At 45.4% G+C, this 10000-nt stretch overlaps 1 protein-coding gene across 1 annotated transcript in view; it reads left to right on the top strand.

The window, feature by feature from the left end:
* Window positions 1-10000, top strand: part of LOC134466757 (rho GTPase-activating protein 23-like) — a 50324-nt gene that overhangs the window by 22451 nt on the left and 17873 nt on the right. Inside the window, exon 7 of the mRNA XM_063220629.1 lies at window positions 2856-4701. Within this exon, the coding sequence (XP_063076699.1) occupies window positions 2856-4701 (1846 nt within the window). The remainder of the gene's footprint in view (window positions 1-2855; window positions 4702-10000) is intronic.

The raw sequence follows: 10000 nt of genomic DNA, 5'->3' as shown, positions 1-10000 counted from the left end.
GTATGCATTTGAGTGTGTGGGGGTGAGGTGTGCATGCGTTTATGTAGGCCTATCTGATTGTGTGTTTGCGTGCATTTGTCCTGTGAGTGTATGTATGCTCAGTTGCATTTGCTTGCAAACCTCAACTCTAAAATGGAAGCATTATTTCATAACTGAACAACGTTGAATTGGCAAGGCTGCATGAGACATGTTTCTGTCACATTGTTTTAGCCTAGCAAAAGGGAAATGATACTGCAGACACTTACCAGTTGAACCGCTGAAATCATGTTTCGGACGAGAAAGGACACTCTTTCAGTTTCGACTATCACTTAGGTGACATAACGAAAGAATTCCTGCCAATTTCAACATGGAGTTGTATGACTTGTCAGTACCTGACGATGCAGCTTTTTTCATATACCTGGTGGCCTCTGGGCCTAGGCTACTTCAGGCAACTCTTGCATATGAGACAAGGAGGTTTAAAGTTCAATAAGTTAAAAACAGTTTATTATAAACTGGGGCATAGTCTAAAATAGTAGAGGGTTTTTAAATGTATTGAACTTTACACCTTCTTGTCTCATATAAAGAGGTGCCTGAAGTAGGCCCCAGTGGGCACCAAATATATGAAGAAATGACATTTGTCTATTGACTTCAAGAGCAGCATATTGGAGTTTACTGGCTCATCCTTGGAGAGTGCTCAGCATTTATCCCTCTAAAGAGCTTTCCAAGATCCTGGCCATTCAAATGGGGGCATGAGTTTGTTTACATCTTTTTAAGTGTCTTAGCATACTCCAAATGTCATTCCAAACGTTTGAATGTTGAAACTGGTAGGAAATCTCTGTGTATGGCAGGAATTAACTGTAACATGTTGTCCTTTGTCTTATCTAGAGTTATTCAAAATTTTCTGCCATGTTGTGACACTACGACCTACTGTAAAGGCAAGGCTACGCAGGGCAACATTTTTGGCAGTGTTGCTGGACAACAACATGATTGGTTCTGATAGAATGATTAAAACCACTTAATGCTCACTAAAATTCTACAACAATGGAATTCTGTGGAATCTCAAACCCGCCTGCTGATCCAAGTTCTATTGATACAAGTGTTCTCGCGATAAATGGTCCAAGAAACAACATCTTAAAATATTGTTGCCCAGACACATTGACCAAAACAGTTGCCCTGTGTATCATCACTTTAATTCTGTCCTCACATGCGTTGTTTTGCAGAGGTGGCCAAAGTAAAGTAGAAGTAAATTTTAGGATGTAAGTCCAACACTAGCACATATTACATAGCGGATACACCAGTCATGCCATTGAACCTAATGAGGAGGCTACATTGTTACTGAAAAAGGCTACATTTGATCCAACCAATGCCGAATCAAGAACATTGCTCTGTGGTAACTGTTAATCAGTTGCTCAGTGAAGGTACTTGTGTTGGAAGGAAATTATGGCAGGCTTTGTGTTTTACATCTACTTTTACTTTGGCCGCCTCTGTTTTGTTGTCTCGCACCCAGCTCTTCATACAGTATGTGGACCAGAGATGACAAATCCAGGTTTAGAAAGTTTAAATCCTGCCATAGTTTCCTTCCAACACAGATCACTTCACTGGCCAACTGGTCTACAGTGATCATTATCAGTGGTGTAGTGAGGATTTTTGTAGTGGGGGTACGCGATTTTTAACGTCATCAAATAATCAGGCAATTTATGTCAAACCACCCAACTGTAATTAATCTACCGTCATTGCTTCTCCATTTCCATCCGATTGGTCAATCACCTGCAATACTGCTATGTGATCATTCCTTTTTGTATTCAAACATGGGCAGAAGATGTGTTTTAAATCTCAATTCAGGAGAAGTTGGTGGACTGCGTTCCCCCGCGTACCGTGCCCACTACACCCCTGATCATTATGATCAGATGGTTAGGTCAGATTTGTGCCAGGGATTTTCCATTCTGAGTCCGGGATTGACATCTACTCTTGACACTGGCGTTGACACTGGTCAGCAACATATAGTGCTTAAGGCTCCCTGTTTGTTTCACATTATGATGCAAAAGGCAAAGGAATTCCCATTGCGTCACATCATGAAGCAAAAGGCTGCCACTGTGACGAGCAGTGTTTCAGTGGCAGTTGCATGCCACCTATCGTTTTGCGTCAAGATGCGACATAAAACATGTAGTAAAAGAGGACCAGAGTACAAGAGGATCTGTAATTATACAGAAATATAATACATAATACAGAAACCACTACAGGAGTTTGACTGGAGCTCTCCAGAGTTTGTAATTTTGGTCCTTGTTTTGGTCAGATTGGCCATTGGAAAATAATGATCCAGACATCTTCATGTTGAATTACTAATTATTTCTTCCTAGTTTGATTAATTTAGGTTATTCCAATTGTTCCAAAATGTATGAGTTACATTACATTATTACATTACATTACACTTAGCTGACGCTTTACTTTTTATTCGAAACAACTTACAACTATTATTTTTCAAGGTATTGGTTACAGTCTCTGGAGCAATGTGGGGTTAGGTGCCTCGCTCAAGGGCATTTCAGCCATGGATTGAGATGTAGGGAGAGATCAGGGGGGATTCGAACCGGCAAGCCCTAGATTAAAAGACCAACTCTCTAACCACTAGGCCACAGCTGCCCACAACTAAAGAACTTGCATCCACTAAAAATCAGTTCCCACTGATTTGGTTGTACTGAGTATACTTTGTCCAGTGTGGTTTTGTGCTGTCTTAGTCTCTCTCAATATACATGTTGTAGTCTTCCGATCTGTATGCTTCTGGAAATGCTTTATGCTTCTGCATTTGGATAATGTGTAAAATGCTAGGCATCAAACTGAGTGTATGCTTCAAATCCCCCCCCCCCCTCTCTCTCTGTCAGGCCTTTTCCCATGATGCCTTGAGGGGTACCGTGCCGTATGTGGGAGGAGCTGAGTGCATCCCGGCACCACCTCCACCATGTTACCGTAGCAACGCCCCCAACAGCCCCGTCTACTCCGGCCAGACGTCGCAGGATTGGTGGAGCCGCCGGCCAAGCCCCACGTCCCCATTGGACAGCAGACGGAGCCCCGTGTCCCCATTGGACAACTGGACCGAGGGCGGCGTCGGATTGGCCAGATGCTCCTCTTCCTCTTCCGGCCACACCCACCGTCGCCATAGTAACCAGATGTGGTCTCCGCCCTCCAGTGGCGGCTCAGCGGCGACAGCGCAGGCCCTGAGTGACTGGTACTACAGCCAGACAAACGCACACACGCGCCCCCACACACACGCAAACACACACTCACAACGTGGCCTGCGCCCCCCAACCACCCCCCCCGCTCCCAGACGCAGACCCCCCCGACACCGCAGTGCCTCCCACGATCGCCTGGCACTACACACACATGTACCGCAACACACACACACACACGCACCCACACACACACCACCCCACTACCCCCCGACCACACCTCCCTCTCCTCGACGCCGCAGTGCCTCCACAGACAGGTTGGCCGACGGACGCTGTGGGCGGAGCTACAGCAGGTCCGAGGATGCATTGCAGCAGCCGGGCTACGACTACGACTACGGCCACGGCAGCCCTGATTGGTCCATAGAACCGGAGGGGGTGTGGCCGGTACGCTCGCGCTCAGAGTCGCTGCTGCTGTCGTCCTCCGCCTATCGCAGGGAAACTCGCCGTCCATTGGACAGCCGGGACTGGCAGGCCCCGCCCTGGGCGGCCTCCTCTTCCAATGACAGGCGAGAGAGTCTCCCAAACCCCGCCTACAGAGGGACAGCACTTCAGTTTCAGCACACGCACACACCAGCGTACAAACACTCACCGCAGCAGACCCCAGAACACACACCACAGTATTACGGACAAGCGACCCAACACACACCCCAACACACACCCGCACACACACCTCAACACACACCGCAGTATTACGGACAGCAACAGTATGGAACTCAAAACACACCCAAGTCCCCTCCACAATACTACAGACACACATCTCAACACACACACACGCCCCAGCACACACCCCAATCCCCACCGCAAATTTATGGAAACACCCCCCAAAACACACACACACCCCAGTACACATCCCAACACACACCCCAGCACACACAGCAAAACAGACACACTCCGGAGTCACGCACTCAACAGACCATTGCCTCCGTCACCATGGTAACCCCAGACCACACCCCTCCGCTGCAGAGGCCGGCCCCCTTGGTCCTGTGGTCGGATTCTCAGGGTTACCGTAGCTACAGCCCGTCATTCCACCGCAAGACCGGTCGGCTTCTGCAGCAGCGTTCCTTTAGCCACGCCCCTTTCACCTGGAGCCCTCCCCTTGACCAATCGCCGGAGCCCGTCCCTATTCTCGACCAATCAGCAGAGCCCGTGCCTCCTCCAGACCAATCACCAGACCCCGTCTTCTCAGACCTGCCCGTCGAGGGCCAGCCCTCCAATCAGCAGCCAGCAGGCCAGGAAGAGCCGGAGCCTGAGGTGGTGATGCGGCAGAAGCCCCCTGGTGGCCGCAAGCCGCACCACGCCCTGCATCTCCACCTATCAGAGGCCACGATGGAGGCTCTGCAGCTATCAGACGTGGCCCTCGGACTTGGCCCCGCCCTCGCCAGTGCTGACCAATCAGCTGCCGATGCACGCCATGGCAACGAGTCAGCCTCAGCCCCCCTGCACACGAGCGCTGGGACCTCGCCTGCGGCTGATGATTGCTTAGCAACCATCCCCTTTATCGGTAGGACATACACACACACACACACACACACGCACGCTAACTGTACACATGCACACACACACACACACACACACACACACACACACACACACACACACACACACACACACACACACACACACACACACACACACACACACGCTTACTGTACACACACACACACACACACACACACACACACACACACACACACACACACACACACACACACACACACACACACACACACACACACACACACACCTCACTGACTGTGAGATTCTTATTCATCTAAGTCAAAAGACTGTAGTTTTAGGCAACTGGACGTCCCTTTGGGCCTTAAAAGAAGTTCTTCATTTTTAATCATCATGTGTGAATCAGAACGTACTGTACATACACTCACTGGCCACTTTATCATTAGGCACGCCTATCCAACCGCCCACTGACGCAAATTTCTAATCAAACCAATCACATTGCAGCAATTCAATGCATTTACGTAGGAAAGTGGCCCAATTTACCTGAATTATGTAGACATGGTCAAGACGAACCGCTGCAGTTAAAACTGAGCATCAGATTGGGCAACAGTAACTCAATTAACCATTCATCACAACCAATCATAATGTTAAAACCAAGGTATGCAGATGAGCATCTCTGAGCCCACAGCATGTAGAGCCTTAAGGCAGAAAGGCTACAGCAGCAGCAGAAGACCACACTCCTGTCAGCTAAGAACAGAAAACTGGGGCTACAATTCACACAGGCTCACCAAAAATTGGATAGACGATTGGAAAAAGTTGCCTGGTCTGATGAGTCTTGGTTTATGCTGCAATACTTGGATAGTCGGGTCAATAACATCAAAACATGCATCCATCCTGCTTTGTATCTACGGTTCAGGCTAGTTATATAATGATTGGGCAGTATTTTTCATGAACACAGGAGGAAGAAGAGAACTTGCACACCGGGGTGTGCCGATGCAGGAAAGGTGTTTTAATCCATCAACTTAAACAAAAAATAAAATAAAGTGCTACCAAGTGGGGGTGCAAACGTTTCGGTCCTCAGACCTTCATTTGCACCCCCACTTGGTAGCACTTTATTTTATTTTTTGTTTAAGTTGATGGATTAAAACACCTTTCCTGCATCGGCAACCCTTGGTGTGCGAGTTCTCTTCTTCCTACTGTGTTCTACAATACCCAGAACCCACGCACCCTCAAGGCCTGGAGTAATTGACGTGACACCCTTCCTGACCTAACTGGAGTATTTTTCATGTCACACTGAGGGGCCCTTGCTATCAACTGAGCATTGTTGCAGTGCCTCAGCCTACCCGTGTTTATTGTTGCAGGCGGTAAAGGCAGTTCTTATGGCAAAAGTGGGTCTAGCTCTAGTTCTAACAAGGTGTACCCAATAGCTGACTGTACAGTACATGCAGAGCTATGGAAGTCATTTTGCGTTCATGTGGTCTCGTAGTTATTATCATAAATACCAAACGGCGATATTCGAAGCACACATGAACGCCACTGCTTCTGGTATTTACCACTGGAAAACTCGTAGAACATTTTTATAAACGAGTGACAACTGGCTCTACTCTCACCATGGCAACCGCTAAATTGAAATCAAAAAACGGCATTCAGTATGTTCAGACAGTCTGGGTAAATGACTCATGTGTCAGAAAATAAGCAGCATTTTTACCTTTTGACTTCCTAATTCATTTGCTTGCTGTAGCTGATGAACTAGTCTATAATCGTTTTAGTAAAAAAACTGGCCCGAGTCTCACTCTGGTCCGCCATCTTTAATTTGTAAACAACAACAAAAAAGCACATGAACTCAGTGTTCTATTTTACACAACAATGCCGGTTCATGGAGTCTTTGACACATAGATCGCCATTGACATAGTTCCACTATACTGCCCTACAAAGTCAAAGTGCAGTAACTATGCCACCATTGAAACTGAGAGAAATGCCTTGGTATTACGGTAGGTTTGATATTCTGACAGCAATATCTCTAAAACGGGGCACATTTGGACCATAAGGCTTTGTCACAAGATAAAGAAGGTGTGATGAAGACTATTTTCAGTCTAAACTCAATTTTGACATGGTATGTAGTTACTGCACTTTGCCTTTGTACGGCAGTATGGTTCCAGGAAGTGGCCGTAGTAGAACACTGAAAGTGTGTTAAAGGTACCGGTATACGAAATGTATTTCTACTTGATCTTTGCTTGTCTAGCAAATAGAAAGCCGCTGCCTAGAATTATTTGAATCATGTCACCAACCGACCGACTTCCTGTACCCCGGTTGTATGTGTATCTTGGGCCAATTAAGACCTTCACATGTCACCAAGTGAAGAGGGACTGGGCTAACAGGGCCACTCTACACATACATATACAGTACCCTCTGATGATCATATCAGAAATAAAACTGAGTCAGTCAAGGCACTGATTTTCAGTTGCTTCAGACGTGTAAATATTTTTATCCTTTTTATCCTGACAAGTTTCGGTGGTATAACTTCTGTCTCCCTCAGAGGGTCACGTGTCCACACCGGTCTGACCCTCTGATGAAGATGGAAGATACATGGTTTCATGTCAGAGTCAAATGGATTTGAATGACTTGATTTAACAAAAAAAAGACACAATGAAAGTAATACATTCATAAAATTGAAAAAGTCTCTCAAGAAAAGAAGAAAGGGGGATTCGCTTAGCAGTCATAGTAGTGCCTACAACTAACCTCCTTTGACATACATACATTAATACTGTAGCTCATACACAAAGAATACAGAAAAGCTCAGCTAGGGTGTAGGGCTGGTTAAGGACAAAAACACACTTGTGGTGTGGAACTCGTTCAGGACAAAAACAGATGAAGGACAAGAAAAACACGAAGGGAGAGGGAAAGAAAAGGGGAAAGAGGGTGAGAGTGGCAGGAGAGAGAGAATGAGAGAGGGAGAGAAATGAGAGAGAGAAGGAGAGAGGAACAGAGAAACAGGGAGGAATGAGTGAGAGAGAGAATTCCTGAGTTGCATTCTGCTGCATGTTTAGTCATGTCTCCTGAAGACTCATATCAGCTGACAAACATAGAGTACATGAATATGTGTGTTAGGTGGTGGGCCCAGTCTCATATCTTGTCAGTTCGTTGGTGTTAACGAGTGGCAACTTTATTTTTGCTTATATAACCCCCTGACAACCCATTAATCAATATTTTGGCTGTTGCCATCCTCAAAACTTGCACATTGATTTATAAAAATGACAACAAAAACTAGCCGACCGAGTGACGTCACGTCAATGCAAAGTCAACGAGGCAGAATACAGCTAGCGCGTGCATGCTACCCGGAACCGTCAGATTTCATGGCAAAAAGTTACAAGTTGGGGGGTAAGTGGGCTCACTTGTTGTGTACATGCAAAAAAATATATTTTTCTCAAACTTTCAGAAGTGCTCTTTTTCGCTGTTAGTGTTCGACTGTCTGACCATCATTGGGCAACGAGAGATAAATGTCAAAAAGAGGACAGGTCTGTTCCCTCAAAGCAATAGAGCAATGAGGTGACTGGGGTAGATCAATTCGTCAAAAAAACTACGTGTCAGTAAAGAAATGCAAGCTGTGTTATTTTTTCCAGTAACAGGAAAATGGTCAGGAATGAAATGCCTACCTTGTTTCAATGATTAGGTGAATTATCTGCCTATGAAAAAAGCCCGATATGCGGATAAATATTCCCTTTTCAACTATGATGGGCGGAGATTTCCCATTGATTGTGCATAGTGTGATGTCATCCCCAGTCTTTTTTATTTTCATTACTTTTTAATATCAACGTGCAACTTTTAAGGGTGGCAACAGCCAGAATATTGCTTTACATATTGTCAGGAGGTCATATTAGAAAAATCAAGTTGCCACTCGAGAGTGAGAACGAAACTCGCTTTCTAAAGGAGCTACGAAATCTAGCCCACCGTCTATGTGTGTGTGTGTGTGTGTGTGTGTGTGTGTGTGTGTGTGTGTGTGTGTGTGTGTGTGTGAGAGAGAGAGAGAGAGAGAGAGAGAGAGAGAGAGGGAGAGAGAGAGAGAGCAAGAGAGAGAGAGAGAGAGAGAGAGAGAGAGAGAGAGAGAGTGTGTGTGTATGCCTGTTTGTGTGCGTGCATGTGTGTATGCGTGAGTTGATCGGGACAAGTTTTTCTGTCAGAAACCAACCCCCTTGTCCAACAGGGCACTAAGTGAATCCGAGGAAAGCCCAACAGACATTCCAATATGACACGATTAAAATCAAATGACGCACATTGTTTGTGTAGAAAGTCAGATTGTATCAACTGTAATAAGGCATGCAGAGCGTCAACATGGATGAGTGGAGAACAGAAGTGCACATAGAGTGTACTGTTGTACGTACAGTTAAAGGGACAGTTTGGTCAATTTCAACATGCATTTGTAATGCTCACACTACCCTGGACTTGTCAGTGCCTGAGATTTTATTTTCTTCTTCTTTAGCCGTTTCCGAGATCCTGGTCATGGTAATGGGGGCAGCTCTTTGTTTACATTTCATTTAAAAAAAAAAAAAAATATTCCCAAAAACATCCAAAAGGTTTTTAAAACATCAGCAGACAACTAGCAAACAGCAGTACCTTTTGGGAAAATATTTGGAGTTGGCCTATGTTTCATTTTTTAAAAATGTAAACAAACGCTGCCCCCATTAGAATTGCTCATATCTCGGAAAGGGCTGAGCTGAAAAATGTGGCATCACCAGGTACTGACAAGTCAAGGGTAGCGTGAGCAATACAACTGCATGTTGAAATTAACCAAACTGTCCCTTTAAGTACGTACAGAGAGTGTGGCTTTTTGAACATTCTATAAAAATAATGTGTTCTATAACAATGCAAGAGTCTAAGGTGCTGTTTCCACGTAGCTGGATATTTTTTATATGTGGATATTATTTTCTCCTAGTTGCATTGGTTTTGCATTGGTTTTGGCCTTCCGTTTCCACGTAGCAGATATTTAAAATCCTGGTATAAAAAGCAGGAGAAAAAATATCCTGTTTAGGGGGCTGAAACGCATTTGTTACAATGGAGGATTTATTTTTATCCACATGTTGCGTTTACACCTCAACAGGAGACAAATATACCCTGCTAAAAAAAATATCCTGCTACGTGGAAACAGCACCTAAAATTCCAAATTGTGTTGTATGACGCCCAGAATTCTATGGAACTTTCACTGCCCTAAACATTCCCGTCACACCGATGTGACGGTACACACTTAAGCAAGTGTACGGTCAGGGCAACAGAGGGATCTCCTGAGGGTGTGCAGGGATTTCTTCTTTTTTTTTACTGAGCAACACGTGCACATCAGAACAGGAGTCCAG

Source organism: Engraulis encrasicolus, chromosome 17 (genome assembly GCF_034702125.1).
Source record: "Engraulis encrasicolus isolate BLACKSEA-1 chromosome 17, IST_EnEncr_1.0, whole genome shotgun sequence".
Lineage (NCBI taxonomy): Eukaryota > Metazoa > Chordata > Actinopteri > Clupeiformes > Engraulidae > Engraulis > Engraulis encrasicolus.
This window is presented reverse-complemented; position numbering and strand designations above follow the sequence as displayed.